The 20000-nt window shown below is 60.1% G+C and overlaps 1 protein-coding gene across 2 annotated transcripts in view; it reads right to left on the reverse strand.

Annotated features, from left to right (window-relative positions):
• Window positions 1–2251: 2251 nt before the first annotated feature.
• The window catches only part of LOC137314434 (protein mono-ADP-ribosyltransferase TIPARP-like), a 31582-nt gene continuing 13833 nt past the window's right edge, over window positions 2252–20000 (reverse strand). For both annotated transcript variants that reach the window (XM_067979782.1, XM_067979781.1), the window contains exons 4-6: window positions 15838–16025; window positions 9149–9409; window positions 2252–2909 (exon numbers count right to left, since the gene is read on the reverse strand). In XM_067979782.1, coding sequence (XP_067835883.1) covers window positions 2420–2909; window positions 9149–9409; window positions 15838–16025 — 939 coding nt within the window. In that variant the 3' untranslated portion in view covers window positions 2252–2419. The remainder of the gene's footprint in view (window positions 2910–9148; window positions 9410–15837; window positions 16026–20000) is intronic.

A 20000-nucleotide genomic window follows, 5' to 3' on the forward strand; every position in this document is an offset into this window, starting at 1 on the left:
TAGGATACGGGGGGGGAGGAGTTTCAGATGAGCTGATGGCTACTGAGGGGGGAGGTGAGAGACCGGGCCAGGAGAGCGTTGGAATAGTGGAGTCTGGGAGGTGACAAAGGGCACGGACGAGGGTTTCAGCAGCAGATGAGCTGAGGCGGGGGGCGGAGACGGGCGATGTTACAGGAGGTGGACATCGTGTTGTTAAGAGCTGCACACTCGGAGTGCACAGTTCTGGTCTCCATATACCTTGGTTAGACCACACTCTGAGCACTGTGCACAGTTCTGGTCTCCGTATACCTTGGTTAGACCACACTTGGAGCACTGTGCACAGTTCTGGTCTCCATATACCTTGGTTAGACCACACTTGGAGCACTGTGCACAGTTCCGGTCTCCATACACCTTGGTTAGACCACACTCGGAGCACTGTGCACAGTTCCGGTCTCCATACACCTTGGTTGGACCACACTCTGAGCACTGTGCACAGTTCCGGTCTCCATACACCTTGGTTGGACCACACTCTGAGCACTGTGCACAGTTCCGGTCTCCATATACCTTGGTTAGACCACACTCGGAGCACTGTGCACAGTTCTGGTCTCCATGCACCTTGGTTGGACCACACTCGGAGCACTGTGCACAGTTCCGGTCTCCATACACCTTGGTTAGACCACACTCGGAGCACTGTGCACAGTTCCGGTCTCCATACACCTTGGTTGGACCACACTCGGAGCACTGTGCACAGTTCCGGTCTCCATACACCTTGGTTGGACCACACTCGGAGCACTGTGCACAGTTCTGGTCTCCATATACCTGGGTTACTCCACACTCGGAGCACTGTGCACAGTCCCGATCTCCATACACCTTGGTTAGACCACACTCGGAGCACTGTGCACAGTCCCGGTCTCCATACACCTTGGTTAGACCACACTCGGAGCACTGTGCACAGTTCCGGTCTCCATACACCTTGGTTAGACCACACTCGGAGCACTGTGCACAGTTCTGGTCTCCATATACCTTGGTTAGACCACACTCGGAGCACTGTGCACAGTTCTGGTCTCCGTATACCTTGGTTAGACCACACTTGGAGCACTGTGCACAGTTCCGGTCTCCATACACCTTGGTTGGACCACACTCGGAGCACTGTGCACAGTTCCGGTCTCCATACACCTTGGTTAGACCACACTCGGAGCACTGTGCACAGTTCCGGTCTCCATACACCTTGGGGGTTGGACCACACTCGGAGCACTGTGCACAGTTCCGGTCTCCATACACCTTGGTTAGACCACACTCGGAGAACTGTGCACAGTTCTGGTCTCCATATACCTGGGTTACTCCACACTCGGAGCACTGTGCACAGTCCCGGTCTCCATACACCTTGGTTAGACCACACTCGGAGCACTGTGCACAGTCCCGGTCTCCATACACCTTGGTTAGACCACACTCGGAGCACTGTGCACAGTTCTGGTCTCCATACACCTTGGTTAGACCACACTCGGAGCACTGTGCACAGTTCCGGTCTCCATACACCTTGGTTAGACCACACTTGGAGCAATGTGCACAGTTTATAATATGGAGACCAGAAAAGGATATAGAGGCACTGGAGAAGGTGCAACAAAAATTCACAAGGATGATACCAGAACTGAGAGGTTTATAACTATCAGGAAAGACTGAACAGGCTGGGGCTCTTTTCTCTGGAAAAGAGAAGACTGAGGGGTGACCTGATGGAGGTCTTTAAGATTATGAAAGGGTTCGATAGGGTAGACGTAGAGAAGATGTTTCAACTTGTGGGGGGAGAGACCAGAACTAGGGGGGGGGCCATAAATATAAGAGAGTCACTAATAAATCCAATCGGGGAATTCAGGAGAAACTTCTTTCCCCAGAGAGCGGTGGGAATGTGGAACTCGCTCCCACAAGGAGCAGTCGAGGGGAATAGTGGAGATGGATTTAAGGGGGAAGCTGGATAGACACATGAGGGAGAAAGGGATAGAAGGAGAGGGGGAGACGGAGGCTCGTGTGGAGCAGAAACACCGGGATAGAACGGATGGGCCGAACGTCCTGTTTCTCAGCTGTCCCATCTCCGCGTGCTTGAAAAACCTTCCGATTCGCCCACGTCTGGGTTTGCACGGCCCCGTCTGCGTCTCAGTCTCAGCTCCTGCACATTGCGGAGCACACAGCGGGTAAAAGGGGCTACGATTCGCCCGCGTCTGTGCGTCTCTCCGTCTCGGCTCCCGTCCGCGTAGCGCGCACACATCAAGAGCACGAATTCTTCTTTAAAAAAATACATTTTATTATAAATTATATCACAATTCAGGCTTGCCCGCCTCTTGAAGGCCCCGTTGCCACGGCGAGAGGTCAGAGTTCAAGTAGGCCCCAGGCCTCTTCGGTGGTTGGAGACGTCAAGGAGGGGCGGGCGAAAGTTGGTTTTAAAACGTCAACCAGCCGCCCACCCCCCGCCCAGACTCAGTCGACAGCGACTAGACTCACCGTCTGGTACTCGATCAACCAGTACGGGTAACACTGGGAGCTGTCGTACAGAACGTAAATGGTGGGGTTGAAGACGCAGTTGACGCAGGAGTCGTAGCGTTCGGTCGCCGGGACGGTCTCCTGGCCCCGAGTCCAGCGGAGGCGGCCGACGGTCCACGCTCAAGCCCCTGGTACTTCGGCCGGTCAACACCTTGGCCAGGAACATGCAGCGCGAGCCAGGGGCCCGCCTGGCGCGCAGGGCGAAGGCGTGGGAGTAGCCGGCGGTGGTGGCAAAGCAGCTGCCCCGTCCGTAGCGGGCGCCGTGCTTGCCGCTGAGGCTGGGGTCGAAGTTGGCCCGGCAGATGGCGCGGGCGGAGTCCTCGGAGGTGCCGTGGAACAGGTGGCGGGCACGGGAGGGGGGGCCGTCGCCCAGCTTCGCCCGCAGGAGGGCCTGGCACCTGGAGGAGGGAGGGAGAGAGGGGGGGAGAGAGAGAGAGGGAGGGGGGAGGGAGGGCGAGAGAGGGGGAGGGAGGGCGAGAGAGGGGGAGGGAGGGCGAGAGAGGGGGAGGGAGGGCGAGAGAGGGGGAGGGAGGGCGAGAGAGGGGGAGGGAGGGCGAGAGAGGGGGAGGGAGGGCGAGAGAGGGCGAGGGAGGGCGAGAGAGGGGGAGGGAGGGCGAGAGAGGGGGAGGGAGGGCGAGAGAGGGCGAGGGAGGGCGAGAGAGGGGGAGGGAGGGCGAGAGAGGGGGAGGGAGGGCGAGAGAGGGGGAGGGAGGGCGAGAGAGGGGGAGGGAGGGCGAGAGAGGGGGAGGGAGGGCGAGAGAGGGGGAGGGAGGGCGAGAGAGGGGGAGGGAGGGCGAGAGAGGGGGAGGGAGGGCGAGAGAGGGGGAGGGAGGGCGAGAGAGGGGGAGGGAGGGCGAGAGAGGGGGAGGGAGGGCGAGAGAGGGGGAGGGAGGGAGGGGGAGGGAGGGCGAGAGAGGGGGAGGGAGGGAGAGAGGGAGGGGAGGGGGGCGAGAGGGAGGGGAGGGGGGCGAGGAAGAAAAAACATGGTTTAGAACAAGTGACAATAATGGCACCAAATGTGGGTCGCGGCCAGTGGGGGGGATCGGGGAGTGGAGGGGGAAGGGGGAGTGGAGGGGGAAGGGGGAGTGGAGGGGGAGGGGGAGTGGAGGGGGAGGGGGAGTGGAGGGGGAAGGGGAGTGGAGGGGGAAGGGGAGTGGAGGGGGAAGGGGAGTGGAGGGGGAAGGGGAGTGGAGGAGGGAGAGGGAGGGGAAGGGGAGTGGAGAGAGGAAGGGGAAGGGGAGTGGAGAGAGGAAGGGGAAGGGGAGTGGAGGGGGGAGAGGAAGGGGAAGGGGAGTGGAGGGGGGAGAGGAAGGGGAAGGGGAGTGGAGGGGGGAGAGGAAGGGGAAGGGGAGTGGAGGGGGGAGAGGAAGGGGAAGGGGAGTGGAGGGGGGAAAGGGAGGGGAAGGGGAGAGGAAGGGGAAGGGGAGTGGAGGGGGAAGGGGAGTGGAGGGGGAAGGGGAGTGGAGGGGGAAGGGGAGTGGAGGGGGAAGGGGAGTGGAGGGGGAAGGGGAGTGGAGGGGAAGGGGAGTGGAGGGGAAGGGGAGTGGAGGGGAAGGGGAGTGGAGGGGAAGGGGAGTGGAGGGGAAGGGGAGTGGAGGGGAAGGGGAGTGGAGGGGAAGGGGAGTGGAGGGGAAGGGGAGTGGAGGGGAAGGGGAGTGGAGGGGAAGGGGAGTGGAGGGGAAGGGGAGTGGAAGGGGAGTGGAGTGGAAGGGGAGTGGAGTGGAAGGGGAGTGGAGGGGAAGGGGAGTGGAGTGGAAGGGGAGTGGAGGGGAAGGGGAGTGGAGGGGAAGGGGAGTGGAGGGGAAGGGGAGTGGAGGGGGGAGAGGAAGGGGAAGGGGAGTGGAGGGGGGAGAGGAAGGGGAAGGGGAGTGGAGGGGAAGGGGAGTGGAGGGGAAGGGGAGTGGAGGGGAAGGGGAGTGGAGGGGAAGGGGAGTGGAAGGGGAGTGGAAGGGGAGTGGAAGGGGAGTGGAGTGGAAGGGGAGTGGAGGGGAAGGGGAGTGGAGGGGAAGGGGAGTGGAGGGGAAGGGGAGTGGAGGGGGGAGAGGAAGGGGAAGGGGAGTGGAGGGGGGAGAGGAAGGGGAAGGGGAGTGGAGGGGAAGGGGAGTGGAGGGGAAGGGGAGTGGAGGGGAAGGGGAGTGGAGGGGAAGGGGAGTGGAGGGGAAGGGGAGTGGAGGGGAAGGGGAGTGGAGGGGAAGGGGAGTGGAGGGGAAGGGGAGTGGAGGGGAAGGGGAGTGGAGGGGAAGGGGAGTGGAGGGGAAGGGGAGTGGAGGGGAAGGGGAGTGGAGGGGAAGGGGAGTGGAGAGGAAGGGGAGTGGAGAGGAAGGGGAGTGGAGAGGAAGGGGAGTGGAGAGGAAGGGGAGTGGAGAGGAAGGGGAGTGGAGGAGGAAGGGGAGTGGAGGGGAAGGGGAGTGGAGAAGGAAGGGGAGTGGAGAAGGAAGGGGAGTGGAGGGGAAGGGGAGTGGAGGGGAAGGGGAGTGGAGAAGGAAGGGGAGTGGAGAAGGAAGGGGAGTGGAGGGGAAGGGGAGTGGAGGGGAAGGGGAGTGGAGAGGAAGGGGAGTGGAGGGGAAGGGGAGTGGAGGGGAAGGGGAGTGGAGAAGGAAGGGGAGTGGAGAAGGAAGGGGAGTGGAGGGGAAGGGGAGTGGAGGGGAAGGGGAGTGGAGAGGAAGGGGAGTGGAGGGGAAGGGGAGTGGAGGGGAAGGGGAGTGGAGAAGGAAGGGGAGTGGAGAAGGAAGGGGAGTGGAGGGGAAGGGGAGTGGAGGGGAAGGGGAGTGGAGAAGGAAGGGGAGTGGAGAAGGAAGGGGAGTGGAGGGGAAGGGGAGTGGAGGGGAAGGGGAGTGGAGAGGAAGGGGAGTGGAGGGGAAGGGGAGTGGAGAGGAAGGGGAGTGGAGAGGAAGGGGGAGTGGAGAGAGGAAGGGGAGTGGAGGGGAAGGGGAGTGGAGAGGAAGGGGAGTGGAGAGGAAGGGGAGTGGAGGGGAAGGGGAGTGGAGGGGAAGGGGAGTGGAGAGACGAAGGGGGAGTGGAGAGGAAGGGGAGTGGAGGGGAAGGGGAGTGGAGGGGAAGGGGAGTGGAGAGACGAAGGGGGAGTGGAGAGGAAGGGGAGTGGAGGGGAAGGGGAGTGGAGGGGAAGGGGAGTGGAGGGGAAGGGGAGTGGAGGGGAAGGGGAGTGGAGGGGAAGGGGAGTGGAGGGGAAGGGGAGTGGAGGGGAAGGGGAGTGGAGAGACGAAGGGGGAGTGGAGAGGAAGGGGAGTGGAGGGGAAGGGGAGTGGAGGGGAAGGGGAGTGGAGGGGAAGGGGAGTGGAGGGGAAGGGGAGTGGAGGGGAAGGGGAGTGGAGGGGAAGGGGAGTGGAGAGGAAGGGGAGTGGAGGAGGAAGGGGAGTGGAGGAGGAAGGGGAGTGGAGGAGGAAGGGGAGTGGAGAGAGGAAGGGGGAGTGGAGAGGAAGGGGAGTGGAGAGGAAGGGGAGTGGAGAGGAAGGGGAGTGGAGAGGAAGGGGAGTGGAGGGGAAGGGGAGTGGAGAGGAAGGGGAGTGGAGGAGGGAGAGGAAGGGGGAAGGGGAGTGGAGGGGGGAGAGGAAGGGGAAGGGGAGTGGAGGGGGGAGAGGAAGGGGAAGGGGAGTGGAGGGGGGAGAGGAAGGGGAAGGGGAGTGGTGGGGGAAGGGGAGTGGAGGGGGAGTGGAGGGGAAGGGGAGTGGAGGGGAAGGGGAGTGGAGGGGAAGGGGAGTGGAGGGGAAGGGGAGTGGAGGGGAAGGGGAGTGGAGGGGAAGGGGAGTGGAGGGGAAGGGGAGTGGAGGGGAAGGGGAGTGGAGGGGAAGGGGAGTGGAGGGGAAGGGGAGTGGAGGGGAAGGGGAGTGGAGGGGAAGGGGAGTGGAGGGGAAGGGGAGTGGAGGGGAAGGGGAGTGGAGGGGAAGGGGAGTGGAGGGGAAGGGGAGTGGAGGGGAAGGGGAGTGGAGGGGAAGGGGAGTGGAGGGGAAGGGGAGTGGAGGGGAAGGGGAGTGGAGAGGAAGGGGAGTGGAGAGGAAGGGGAGTGGAGAGGAAGGGGAGTGGAGGGGAAGGGGAGTGGAGAGGAAGGGGAGTGGAGAGGAAGGGGAGTGGAGGGGGGAGAGGAAGGGGAAGGGGAGTGGAGGGGGGGAGAGGAAGGGGAAGGGGAGTGGAGGGGGGAGAGGAAGGGGAAGGGGAGTGGAGGGGAAGGGGAGTGGAGGGGAAGGGGAGTGGAGGGGAAGGGGAGGGTGGAGGGGAGGGGAGTGGAGGGGGAGTGGAGGGGAAGGGGAGTGGAGGGGAAGGGGAGTGGAGGGGAAGGGGAGTGGAGGGGAAGGGGAGTGGAGGGGAAGGGGAGTGGAGGGGAAGGGGAGTGGAGGGGAAGGGGAGTGGAGGGGAAGGGGAGTGGAGGGGAAGGGGAGTGGAGGGGAAGGGGAGTGGAGGGGAAGGGGAGTGGAGAGGAAGGGGAGTGGAGGGGAAGGGGAGTGGAGAGGAAGGGGAGTGGAGAGGAAGGGGAGTGGAGAGGAAGGGGAGTGGAGAGGAAGGGGAGTGGAGAGGAAGGGGAGTGGAGAGGAAGGGGAGTGGAGAGGAAGGGGAGTGGAGAGGGGAGGGGAAGGGGAGTGGAGGGGAAGGGGAGTGGAGGGGAAGGGGAGTGGAGGAGGGAGAGGAAGGGGAAGGGGAGTGGAGGGGGGGAGAGGAAGGGGAAGGGGAGTGGAGGGGGGAGAGGAAGGGGAAGGGGGAGTGGAGGGGGGAGAGGAAGGGGAAGGGGGAGTGGAGGGGGGAGAGGAAGGGGAAGGGGGAGTGGAGGGGGGGAGGAAGGGGAAGGGGGAGTGGAGGGGAGGGGAGTGGAGGGGAAGGGGAGTGGAGGGGAAGGGGAGTGGAGGGGAAGGGGAGTGGAGGGGAAGGGGAGTGGAGGGGAAGGGGAGTGGAGGGGAAGGGGAGTGGAGGGGAAGGGAGTGGAGGGGAAGGGGAGTGGAGGGGAAGGGGAGTGGAGGGGAAGGGGAGTGGAGGGGAAGGGGAGTGGAGGGGAAGGGGAGTGGAGGGGAAGGGGAGTGGAGGGGAAGGGGAGTGGAGGGGAAGGGGAGTGGAGGGGAAGGGGAGTGGAGGGGAAGGGGAGTGGAGGGGAAGGGGAGTGGAGGGGAAGGGGAGTGGAGGGGGGAGTGGAGGGGAAGGGGAGTGGAGGGGAAGGGGAGTGGAGGGGAAGGGGAGTGGAGGGGAAGGGGAGTGGAGGGGAAGGGGAGTGGAGGGGAAGGGGAGTGGAGGGGAAGGGGAGTGGAGGGGAAGGGGAGTGGAGAGGGAAGGGGAGTGGAGGGAGGGAAGGGGAGTGGAGAGGAAGGGGAGTGGAGAGGAAGGGGAGTGGAGAGGAAGGGGAGTGGAGGAGGAAGGGGAGTGGAGGAGGGGAGTGGGAGGGGAAGGGGAGTGGAGGGGAAGGGGAGTGGAGGGGAAGGGGAGTGGAGGGGAAGGGGAGTGGAGGGGAAGGGGAGTGGAGGGGAAGGGGAGTGGAGGGGAAGGGGAGTGGAGGGGAAGGGGAGTGGAGGGGAAGGGGAGTGGAGGGGAAGGGGAGTGGAGGGAGTGGAGGGGAAGGGGAGTGGAGGGGAAGGGGAGTGGAGAGGAAGGGGAGTGGAGAGGAAGGGGAGTGGAGAGGAAGGGGAGTGGAGAGGAAGGGGAGTGGAGAGGAAGGGAGTGGAGAGAGGAAGGGGAAGGGGAGAGGAAGGGGAAGGGGAGAGGAAGGGGAGTGGAGAGGAAGGGGAGAGGAAGGGGAGTGGAGGGGAAGGGGAGTGGAGGAGGGAGAGGAAGGGGAAGGGGAGTGGAGGGGAAGGGGAGTGGAGGGGAAGGGGAGTGGAGGGGAAGGGGAGTGGAGGGGAAGGGGAGTGGAGGGGAAGGGGTGGAGGGGGGGAAGGGGAGTGGAGGGGAAGGGGAGTGGAGGGGAAGGGGAGTGGAGGGGAAGGGGAGTGGAGGGGAAGGGGAGTGGAGGGGAAGGGGAGTGGAGGGGAAGGGGAGTGGAGGGGAAGGGGAGTGGAGGGGAAGGGGAGTGGAGGGGAAGGGGAGTGGAGGGGAAGGGGAGTGGAGGGGAAGGGGAGTGGAGGGGAAGGGGAGCGGAGGGGAAGGGGAGCGGAGGGGAAGGGGAGCGGAGGGGAAGGGGAGCGGAGGGGAAGGGGAGCGGAGGGGAAGGGGAGCGGAGGGGGGAGAGGAAGGGGAAGGGGAGCGGAGGGGGGAGAGGAAGGGGAAGGGGAGCGGAGGGGAAGGGGAGCGGAGGGGAAGGGGAGCGGAGGGGAAGGGGAGCGGAGGGGGGAGAGGAAGGGGAAGGGGAGCGGAGGGGGGAGAGGAGGGGAAGGGGAGCGGAGGGGAAGGGGAGCGGAGGGGAAGGGGAGCGGAGGGGAAGGGGAGCGGAGGGGAAGGGGAGCGGAGGGGAAGGGGAGCGGAGGGGAAGGGGAGCGGAGGGGAAGGGGAGCGGAGGGGAAGGGGAGCGGAGGGGAAGGGGAGCGGAGGGGAAGGGAGCGGAGGGGAAGGGGAGCGGAGGGGAAGGGGAGCGGAGGGGGAAGGGGAGCGGGGGGGAAGGGGAGCGGGGGGGAAGGGGAGCGGGGGGGAAGGGGAGGGGAAGGGGAGCGGAGGGGAAGGGGAGCGGAGGGCAGGGCAGGCCCGCGGACCGGGGGAGGGCCCTCACCTGGCGAACCGCTCCCACAGCGCCCTGTTCTGGATCCGGGAGATGTGGGTGATGATGAACCTGGTCTCCATCACTGTCTCATGGAAGGCCCCGTAGACCATTTGGTATTCGGGCTCGAGCGGGGAGAGGGGGACCTGAGCGAAGCCCTGCTTCTGGGAGAAGGGGACCCAGGAGGGGGGAAAGTCCACGCCAGAGGCCGCCGGCCCCAGGCCCGAGAGGTGATGGACAGGCTCACGGGGCAATTCGACCGTGGGGAGCGTCCTGCGGGAAGAGAAGGAGGAAAATTAGAGGCCGAGTTCACCCTCGTCCACCAGAGCGTCAACTCAAGAGCTCCCCGACGAAACCCTCCCTCCGCCCCCCCGACACGCTGGACCACACTTGGAGCACTGTGCACAGTTCCGGTCTCCATATATCTTGGTTAGACCACACTTGGAGCACTGTGCACAGTTCTGGTCTCCATATACCTTGGTTAGACCACACTCGGAGCACTGTGCACAGTTCTGGTCTCCATATACCTTGGTTGGACCACACTCGGAGCACTGTGCACAGTTCTGGTCTCCATTTACCTGGGTTAGACCACACTCGGAGCACTGTGCACAGTTCTGGTCTCCATATACCTTGGTGAGACCACATTCGGAGCACTGAGCACAGTTCTGGTCTCCATATACCTCGGTTAGACCACACTCGGAGCACTGTGCACAGTTCTGGTCTCCATATACCTTGGTGAGACCACACTCGGAGCACTGTGCACAGTTCTGGTCTCCATATACCTTGGTTAGACCACACTTGGAGCACTCTGCACAGTTCTGGTCTCCATATACCTTCGTTAGACCACACTCGGAGCACTGTGCACAGTTCTGGTCTCCATATACCTTGGTTAGACCACACTTGGAGCACTGTGCACAGTTCTGGTCTCCATATACCTTGGTTAGACCACACTTGGAGCACTGTGCACAGTTCTGGTCTCCATATATTTGGGTTAGACCACACTCGGAGCACTGTGCACAGTTCTGGTCTCCATATACCTTGGTTAGACCACACTCGGAGCACTGTGCACAGTTCTGGTCTCCATTTACCTGGGTTAGACCACACTCGGAGCACTGAGCACAGTTCTGGTCTCCATATACCTGGGTTAGACCACATTCGGAGCACTGAGCACAGTTCTGGTCTCCATATACCTTGGTTGGACCACACTCGGAGCACTGTGCACAGTTCTGGTCTCCATTTACCTGGGTTAGACCACACTCGGAGCACTGAGCACAGTTCTGGTCTCCATATACCTGGGTTCGACCACACTCGGAGCACTGTGCACAGTTCTGGTCTCCATATACCTGGGTTAGACCACACTCGGAGCACTGTGCACAGTTCTGGTCTCCATATACCTTGGTTAGACCACACTCGGAGCACTGTGCACAGTTCTGGTCTCCATATACCTTGGTTAGACCACACTTGGAGCACTCTGCACAGTTCTGGTCTCCATATACCTTCGTTAGACCACACTCGGAGCACTCTGCACAGTTCTGGTCTCCATATACCTTGGTTAGCCCACACTCGGAGCACTGTGCACAGTTCTGGTCTCCATATACCTTGGTTAGACCACACTTGGAGCACTGTGCACAGTTCTGGTCTCCATATATTTGGGTTAGACCACACTCGGAGCACTGTGCACAGTTCTGGTCTCCATATACCTTGGTTAGACCACACTCGGAGCACTGTGCACAGTTCTGGTCTCCATTTACCTGGGTTAGACCACACTCGGAGCACTGAGCACAGTTCTGGTCTCCATATACCTGGGTTAGACCACATTCGGAGCACTGAGCACAGTTCTGGTCTCCATATACCTTGGTTGGACCACACTCGGAGCACTGTGCACAGTTCTGGTCTCCATTTACCTGGGTTAGACCACACTCGGAGCACTGAGCACAGTTCTGGTCTCCATATACCTGGGTTAGACCACACTCGGAGCACTGTGCACAGTTCTGGTCTCCATATACCTGGGTTAGACCACACTCGGAGCACTGTGCACAGTTCTGGTCTCCATATACCTTGGTTAGACCACACTCGGAGCACTGTGCACAGTTCTGGTCTCCATATACCTTGGTTAGACCACACTTGGAGCACTGTGCACAGTTCTGGTCTCCATATACCTTGGTTAGACCACACTAGGAGCACTGTGCACAGTTCTGGTCTCCATATACCTTGGTTAGACCACACTCGGAGCACTGTGCACAGTTCTGGTCTCCATATACCTTGATTAGACCACACTTGGAGCACTGTGCACAGTTCTGGTCTCCATATACCTTGGTTAGACCACACTCGGAGCACTGTGCACAGTTCTGGTCTCCATATACCTTGGTTAGACCACACTCGGAGCACTGTGCACAGTTCTGGTCTCCATTTATTTGGGTTAGACCACACTCGGAGCACTGTGCACAGTTCTGGTCTCCATATACCTTGGTTAGACCACACTCGGAGCACTGTGCACAGTTCTGGTCTCCATATACCTTGATTAGACCACACTTGGAGCACTGTGCACAGTTCTGGTCTCCATATACCTTGGTTAGACCACACTCGGAGCACTGTGCACAGTTCTGGTCTCCATATACCTTGGTTAGACCACACTCGGAGCACTGTGCACAGTTCTGGTCTCCATTTATTTGGGTTAGACCACACTCGGAGCACTGTGCACAGTTCTGGTCTCCATATACCTTGGTTAGACCACACTCGGAGCACTGTGCACAGTTCTGGTCTCCATTTACCTGGGTTAGACCACACTCGGAGCACTGAGCACAGTTCTGGTCTCCATATACCTTGGTTAGACCACACTCGGAGCACTGTGCACAGTTCTGGTCTCCATTTACCTGGGTTAGACCACATTCGGAGCACTGAGCACAGTTCTGGTCTCCATATACCTTGGTTAGACCACACTCGGAGCACTGTGCACAGTTCTGGTCTCCATATACCTTGGTGAGACCACACTTGAAGCACTGTGCACAGTTCTGGTCTCCATATACCTTGGTTAGACCACACTCGGAGCACTGTGCACAGTTCTGGTCTCCATATACCTTGGTTAGACCACACTTGGAGCACTCTGCACAGTTCTGGTCTCCATATACCTTCGTTAGACCACACTCAGAGCACTGTGCACAGTTCTGGTCTCCATATACCTTGGTTAGACCACACTCGGAGCACTGTGCACAGTTCTGGTCTCCATTTACCTGGGTTAGACCACATTCGGAGCACTGAGCACAGTTCTGGTCTCCATATACCTCGGTTAGACCACACTCGGAGCACTGTGCACAGTTCTGGTCTCCATATACCTTGGTTAGACCACACTTGGAGCACTGTGCACAGTTCTGGTCTCTATATACCTTGGTTAGACCACACTTGGAGCACTGTGCACAGTTCTGGTCTCCATATACCTTGGTTAGACCACACTCGGAGCACTGTGCACAGTTCTGGTCTCCATATACCTTGGTTCGACCACACTTGAAGCACTGTGCACAGTTCTGGTCTCCATATACCTTGGTTAGACCACACTCGGAGCACTGTGCACAGTTCTGGTCTCCATATACCTTGGTTAGACCACACTTGGAGCACTCTGCACAGTTCTGGTCTCCATATACCTTCGTTAGACCACACTCGGAGCACTGTGCACAGTTCTGGTCTCCATATACCTTGGTTAGACCACACTTGGAGCACTGTGCACAGTTCTGGTCTCCATATACCTTGGTTAGACCACACTTGGAGCACTGTGCACAGTTCTGGTCTCCATATATTTGGGTTAGACCACACTCGGAGCACTGTGCACAGTTCTGGTCTCCATATACCTTGGTTAGACCACACTCGGAGCACTGTGCACAGTTCTGGTCTCCATTTACCTGGGTTAGACCACACTCGGAGCACTGAGCACAGTTCTGGTCTCCATATACCTGGGTTAGACCACATTCGGAGCACTGAGCACAGTTCTGGTCTCCATATACCTTGGTTGGACCACACTCGGAGCACTGTGCACAGTTCTGGTCTCCATTTACCTGGGTTAGACCACACTCGGAGCACTGAGCACAGTTCTGGTCTCCATATACCTGGGTTCGACCACACTCGGAGCACTGTGCACAGTTCTGGTCTCCATATACCTGGGTTAGACCACACTCGGAGCACTGTGCACAGTTCTGGTCTCCATATACCTTGGTTAGACCACACTCGGAGCACTGTGCACAGTTCTGGTCTCCATATACCTTGGTTAGACCACACTTGGAGCACTCTGCACAGTTCTGGTCTCCATATACCTTCGTTAGACCACACTCGGAGCACTCTGCACAGTTCTGGTCTCCATATACCTTGGTTAGCCCACACTCGGAGCACTGTGCACAGTTCTGGTCTCCATATACCTTGGTTAGACCACACTTGGAGCACTGTGCACAGTTCTGGTCTCCATATATTTGGGTTAGACCACACTCGGAGCACTGTGCACAGTTCTGGTCTCCATATACCTTGGTTAGACCACACTCGGAGCACTGTGCACAGTTCTGGTCTCCATTTACCTGGGTTAGACCACACTCGGAGCACTGAGCACAGTTCTGGTCTCCATATACCTGGGTTAGACCACATTCGGAGCACTGAGCACAGTTCTGGTCTCCATATACCTTGGTTGGACCACACTCGGAGCACTGTGCACAGTTCTGGTCTCCATTTACCTGGGTTAGACCACACTCGGAGCACTGAGCACAGTTCTGGTCTCCATATACCTGGGTTAGACCACACTCGGAGCACTGTGCACAGTTCTGGTCTCCATATACCTGGGTTAGACCACACTCGGAGCACTGTGCACAGTTCTGGTCTCCATATACCTTGGTTAGACCACACTCGGAGCACTGTGCACAGTTCTGGTCTCCATATACCTTGGTTAGACCACACTTGGAGCACTGTGCACAGTTCTGGTCTCCATATACCTTGGTTAGACCACACTAGGAGCACTGTGCACAGTTCTGGTCTCCATATACCTTGGTTAGACCACACTCGGAGCACTGTGCACAGTTCTGGTCTCCATATACCTTGATTAGACCACACTTGGAGCACTGTGCACAGTTCTGGTCTCCATATACCTTGGTTAGACCACACTCGGAGCACTGTGCACAGTTCTGGTCTCCATATACCTTGGTTAGACCACACTCGGAGCACTGTGCACAGTTCTGGTCTCCATTTATTTGGGTTAGACCACACTCGGAGCACTGTGCACAGTTCTGGTCTCCATATACCTTGGTTAGACCACACTCGGAGCACTGTGCACAGTTCTGGTCTCCATTTACCTGGGTTAGACCACACTCGGAGCACTGAGCACAGTTCTGGTCTCCATATACCTTGGTTAGACCACACTCGGAGCACTGTGCACAGTTCTGGTCTCCATTTACCTGGGTTAGACCACATTCGGAGCACTGAGCACAGTTCTGGTCTCCATATACCTTGGTTGGACCACACTCGGAGCACTGTGCACAGTTCTGGTCTCCATTTACCTGGGTTAGACCACACTCGGAGCACTGAGCACAGTTCTGGTCTCCATATACCTGGGTTAGACCACACTCGGAGCACTGTGCACAGTTCTGGTCTCCATATACCTGGGTTAGACCACACTCGGAGCACTGTGCACAGTTCTGGTCTCCATATACCTGGGTTAGACCACACTCAGAGCACTGTGCACAGTTCTGGTCTCCATATACCTTGGTTAGACCACACTCGGAGCACTGTGCACAGTTCTGGTCTCCATATACCTTGGTTGGACCACACTCGGAGCACTGTGCACAGTTCTAGTCTCCATTTACCTGGGTTAGACCACATTCGGAGCACTGAGCACAGTTCTGGTCTCCATATACCTTGGTTGGACCACACTCGGAGCACTGAGCACAGTTCTGGTCTCCATATACCTGGGTTAGACCACACTCGGAGCACTGTGCACAGTTCTGGTCTCCATATACCTTGGTTAGACCACACTCGGAGCACTGTGCACAGTTCTGGTCTCCATATACCTTGGTTAGACCACACTTGGAGCACTGTGCACAATTCTGGTCTCCATATACCTTGGTTAGACCACACTTGGAGCACTGTGCACAGTTCTGGTCTCCGTATCCCTTGGTTAGACCACACTTGGAGCACTGAGCACAGTTCTGGTCTCCATATTATAAAAAGGATATAGGGACACCGGAGAAGGTGCAAAAAAGATTTACGAGGATGATACCAGAACTGAGAGGTTTCTAACTATCAGGAAAGACTGAACAGACTGGGGCTCGTTTATCTAGAAAAGAGAAGACTGAGGGGTGACCTGATGGAGGTCTTTAAGATTATGAAAGGGGTTCGATAGGGTAGACGTAGAGAAGATGTTTCAACTTGTGGGGGGAGAGACCAGAACGAGGGGGGGGCCATAAATATAAGAGAGTCACCAATAAACCCAATCGGGGAATTCAGGAGAAACTTCTTTCCCCAGAGAGCGGTGGGAATGTGGAACTCTCTCCCTCGAGGAGTAGTCGAGGGGAATAGTGGAGATGGATTCGAGGGGGGAAGCTGGAGGGAGAAAGGGATAGAAGGATATGGAGAGAGGGGGAGACGCGTGTGGAGCAGAAACACCGGGGATAGACCCGTTGGGGCCGAATGGCCTGCCCCGATGGATTGTCACTCTCTCCACGGAAGGGACTGACTTGAGATGGGGCAGGATCTCCAGCAGGGAGCGGAAGGCGGGCCTGCGACAGATCTTGCGGTAGCCCCCGGTCGCCAAGTTGCTCTCGCTCAGCGATATCCAGTTGAGCACGAAGTCCGCGCCTTCCGCGGCAAAGTGGAAACGGTTCTGTCTGCGTTTGTACGAGGCTTCGATCTCGGCCGCCAGAGGCTGTTGAAGACAAAACGCACCGGCCGTCAGTAAAGAGGCAGCGGGGGGGCGGGGGGGCGGCCTTCAACAAAGAGCGACTCGGCTCCCCCCTGCACACAGCAGGAAAGGCCCAGGCTTCGTCCGAGGCCTGGTGTTGAGTTAGCCTGACCTTGCCCGCAGTGGGCCCGAGCCTCGGGCAGCAGGAAAGGCCCAGGCTTCGTCCGAGGCCTGGTGCTGAGCTTGCCCGTCGTGGGCCTGAGCCTCGGGCAGCAGGAAAGGCCCAGGCTTCGTCCGAGGCCTGGTGCTGAGCTTGCCCGTCATGGGCCCGAGCCTCGGGCAGCAGGAAAGGCCCAGGCTTCGTCCGAGGCCTAGTGCTGAGCTTGCCCGCAGTGGGCCCGAGCCTCGGGCAGCAGGAAAGGCCCAGGCTTCGTCCGAGGCCTGGTGCTGAGCTTGCCCGCAGTGGGCCCGAGCCTCGCGCAGCAGGAAAGGCCCAGGCTTCGTCCGAGGCCTGGTGTTGAGTTCGCCTGACCTTGCCCGTCGTGGGCCTGAGCCTCGGGCAGCAGGAAAGGCCCAGGCTTCGTCCGAGGCCTGGTGTTGAGTTCGCCTGACCTTGCCAGTCGTGGGCCTGAGCCTCGGGCAGCAGGAAAGGCCCAGGCTTCGTCCGAGGCCTGGTGTTGAGTTAGCCTGACCTTGCCAGTCGTGGGCCTGAGCCTCGGGCAGCAGGAAAGGCCCAGGCTCCGTCCGAGGCCTGGTGTTGAGTTCGCCTGACCTTGCCAGTCGTGGGCCTGAGCCTCGGGCAGCAGGAAAGGCCCAGGCTCTGTCCGAGGCCGACGCGAGGCAGGGGAAGGAGGACTTCAAATTGGCCTCGGTACTGGGTCAGAGAGAGTCCTGCCACATCCCTCGGCCCACACTGCGTCCCCAGGGTGAGGGACACTTGGACGGACACACACACACCTGCCCCTTGGACGACATTTGCAGGAGGGGTGAGGGACAGGAGAGATTCCTCATCCACCCACCCCTCCATCACCCCTGCTCCCACCTTCCACCCCTCAGTAACCATCCGCTCATCTGAAACTCCTGCTGCCCCCCCTGTATCCTCGCCCCCCCTCTCCCTATCTCTGTAACCTCCTCCAGCCCCCTACAAACCCTCCGAGATCTCTGCATGGCCCTCGCCCCCCTCCCTATCTCTGTAACCTCCTCCAGCCCCCTACAAACCCTCCGAGATCTCTGCATGGCCCTCGCCCCCCCTCCCTATCTCTGTAACCTCCTCCAGCCCCCTACAAACCCTCCGAGATCTCTGCATGGCCCTCGCCCCCCTCCCTATCTCTGTAACCTCCTCCAGCCCCCTACAAACCCTCCGAGATCTCTGCATGGCCCTCGCCCCCCCCTCCCTATCCCTGTAACCTCCTCCAGCCCCCCTACAAACCCTCCGAGATCTCTGCATGGCCCTCGCCCCCCACTCCCTATCTCTGCAACCTCCTCCAGCCCCCTACAAACCCTCCGAGATCTCTGCATGGCCCTCGCCCCCCCCTCCCTATCCCTGTAACCTCCTCCAGCCCCCTACAAACCCTCCGAGATCTCTGCATGGCCCTCGCCCCCCACTCCCTATCTCTGTAACCTCCTCCAGCCCCCAACAAACCCTCCGAGATCTCTGCATGGCCCTCGTCCCCCCTCCCGATCTCTGTAACCTCCTCCAGCCCCCTACAAACCCTCCGAGATCTCTGCACGGCCCCTCGCCCCCCCCTCCCGATCTCTGTAACCTCCTCCAGCCCCCAACAAACCCTCCGAGATCTCTGCATGGCCCTCGTCCCCCCTCCCGATCTCTGTAACCTCCTTCAGCCCCCGACAAACCCTCCAAGATCTCTGCATGGCCCTCGCCCCCCCTCCCTATCTCTGTAACCTCCTCCAGCCCCCTACAAACCCTCCGAGATCTCTGCATGGCCCTCGCCCCCCCCTCCCTATCTCTGTAACCTCCTCCAGCCCCCGACAAACCCTCCGAGATCTCTGCACGGCCCCTCGCCCCCCTCCCTATCTCTGTAACCTCCTCCAGCCCCCAACAAACCCTCCGAGATCTCTGCATGGCCATCGCCCCCCCTCCCTATCCCTGTAACCTCCTCCAACCCTCTACAAACCCTCCGAGATCTCTGCATGGCCCTCGCCCCCCCCTCCCTATCTCTGTAACCTCCTACAAACCCTCCGAGATCTCTGCATGGCCCTCGTCCCCCCTCCCGATCTCTGTAACCTCCTCCAGCCCCCAACAAACCCTCCGAGATCTCTGCATGGCCATCGCCCCCCCTCCCTATCCCTGTAACCTCCTCCAACCCTCTACAAACCCTCCGAGATCTCTGCATGGCCCTCGCCCCCCCCTCCCTATCTCTGTAACCTCCTACAAACCCTCCGAGATCTCTGCATGGCCCTCGTCCCCCCTCCCTATCTCTGTAACCTCCTCCAGCCCCTACAAACCCTCCGAGATCTCTGCATGGCCCTCGCCCCCCCCCTCCCTATCTCTGTAACCTCCTCCAGCCCCCGACAAACCCTCCGAGATCTCTGCATGGCCCTCGCCCCCCCCTCCCTATCTCTGTAACCTCCTCCAGCCCCCGACAAACCCTCCGAGATCTCTGCACGGCCCCTCGCCCCCCTCCCTATCTCTGTAACCTCCTCCAGCCCCCAACAAACCCTCCGAGATCTCTGCATGGCCATCGCCCCCCCTCCCTATCCCTGTAACCTCCTCCAACCCTCTACAAACCCTCCGAGATCTCTGCATGGCCCTCGCCCCCCCCTCCCTATCTCTGTAACCTCCTACAAACCCTCCGAGATCTCTGCATGGCCCTCGCCCCCCCTCCCTATCTCTGTAACCTCCTCCAGCCCCCTACAAACCCTCCGAGATCTCTGCAAGGCCCTCGCCCCCCCCTCCCTATCTCTGTAACCTCCTCCAGCCCCCTACAAACCCTCCGAGATCTCTGCATGGCCCCTCGCCCCCCCCTCTCCCTATCTCTGTAACCTCCTCCAGCCCCCGACAAACCCTCCGAGATCTCTGCATGGCCCTCGCCCCCCCCTCCCTATCTCTGTGACCTCCTCCAGCCCCCTACAAACCCTCCGAGATCTCTGCATGGCCCTCGCCCCCCCTCCCTATCTCTGTAACCTCCTCCAGCCCCCTACAAACCCTCCGAGATCTCTGCATGGCCCTCGCCCCCCCCCTCCCTATCTCTGTAACCTCCTCCAGCCCCCTACAAACCCTCCGAGATCTCTGCATGGCCCTCGCCCCCCCCCTCCCGATCTCTGTAACCTCCTCCAGCCCCCAACAAACCCTCCGAGATCTCTGCATGGCCCTCGCCCCCCCCTCCCTATCTCTGTAACCTCCTCCAGCCCCCAACAAACCCTCCGAGATCTCTGCATGGCCCTCACCCCCCCCCTCCCTATCTCTGTAACCTCCTCCAGCCCCCTACAAACCCTCCGAGATCTCTACATGGCCCTCGCCCCCCTCCCTATCTCTGTAACCTCCTCCAGCCCCCTACAAACCCTCCGAGATCTCTGCAAGGCCCTCGCCCCCCTCCCTATCTCTGTAACCTCCTCCAGCCCCTACAAACCCTCCGAGATCTCTGCATGGCCCTCGCCCCCCCCTCCCTATCTCTGTAACCTCCTCCAGCCCCCTACAAACCCTCCGAGATCTCTGCAAGGCCCTCGCCCCCCTCCCTATCTCTGTAACCTCCTCCAGCCCCTACAAACCCTCCGAGATCTCTGCATGGCCCTCGTCCCCCCTCCCTATCTCTGTAACCTCCTCCAGCACCATTGGCGGCCGTGCCTTCAGCTGCCCGGGCCCCTAAGCTCTGGAATTCCCTCCCTGAACCTCTCCGCCTCTCTCTCCCTCCTGCTTCAAGACGCTCCTTAAAACCTCCCTCTTCGACCAAGCTTTTGGTCGCCTGTCCTAATATCTCCTTGGATGGCTCGGCGTTAAATTGTGTTTGATTTGCCCTCCCGTGAGGCGCCCTGGGATGA

The sequence above is a fragment of the Heptranchias perlo genome, unplaced genomic scaffold (assembly GCF_035084215.1).
Source record: "Heptranchias perlo isolate sHepPer1 unplaced genomic scaffold, sHepPer1.hap1 HAP1_SCAFFOLD_505, whole genome shotgun sequence".
NCBI classification, from domain to species: Eukaryota; Metazoa; Chordata; class Chondrichthyes; order Hexanchiformes; family Hexanchidae; genus Heptranchias; species Heptranchias perlo.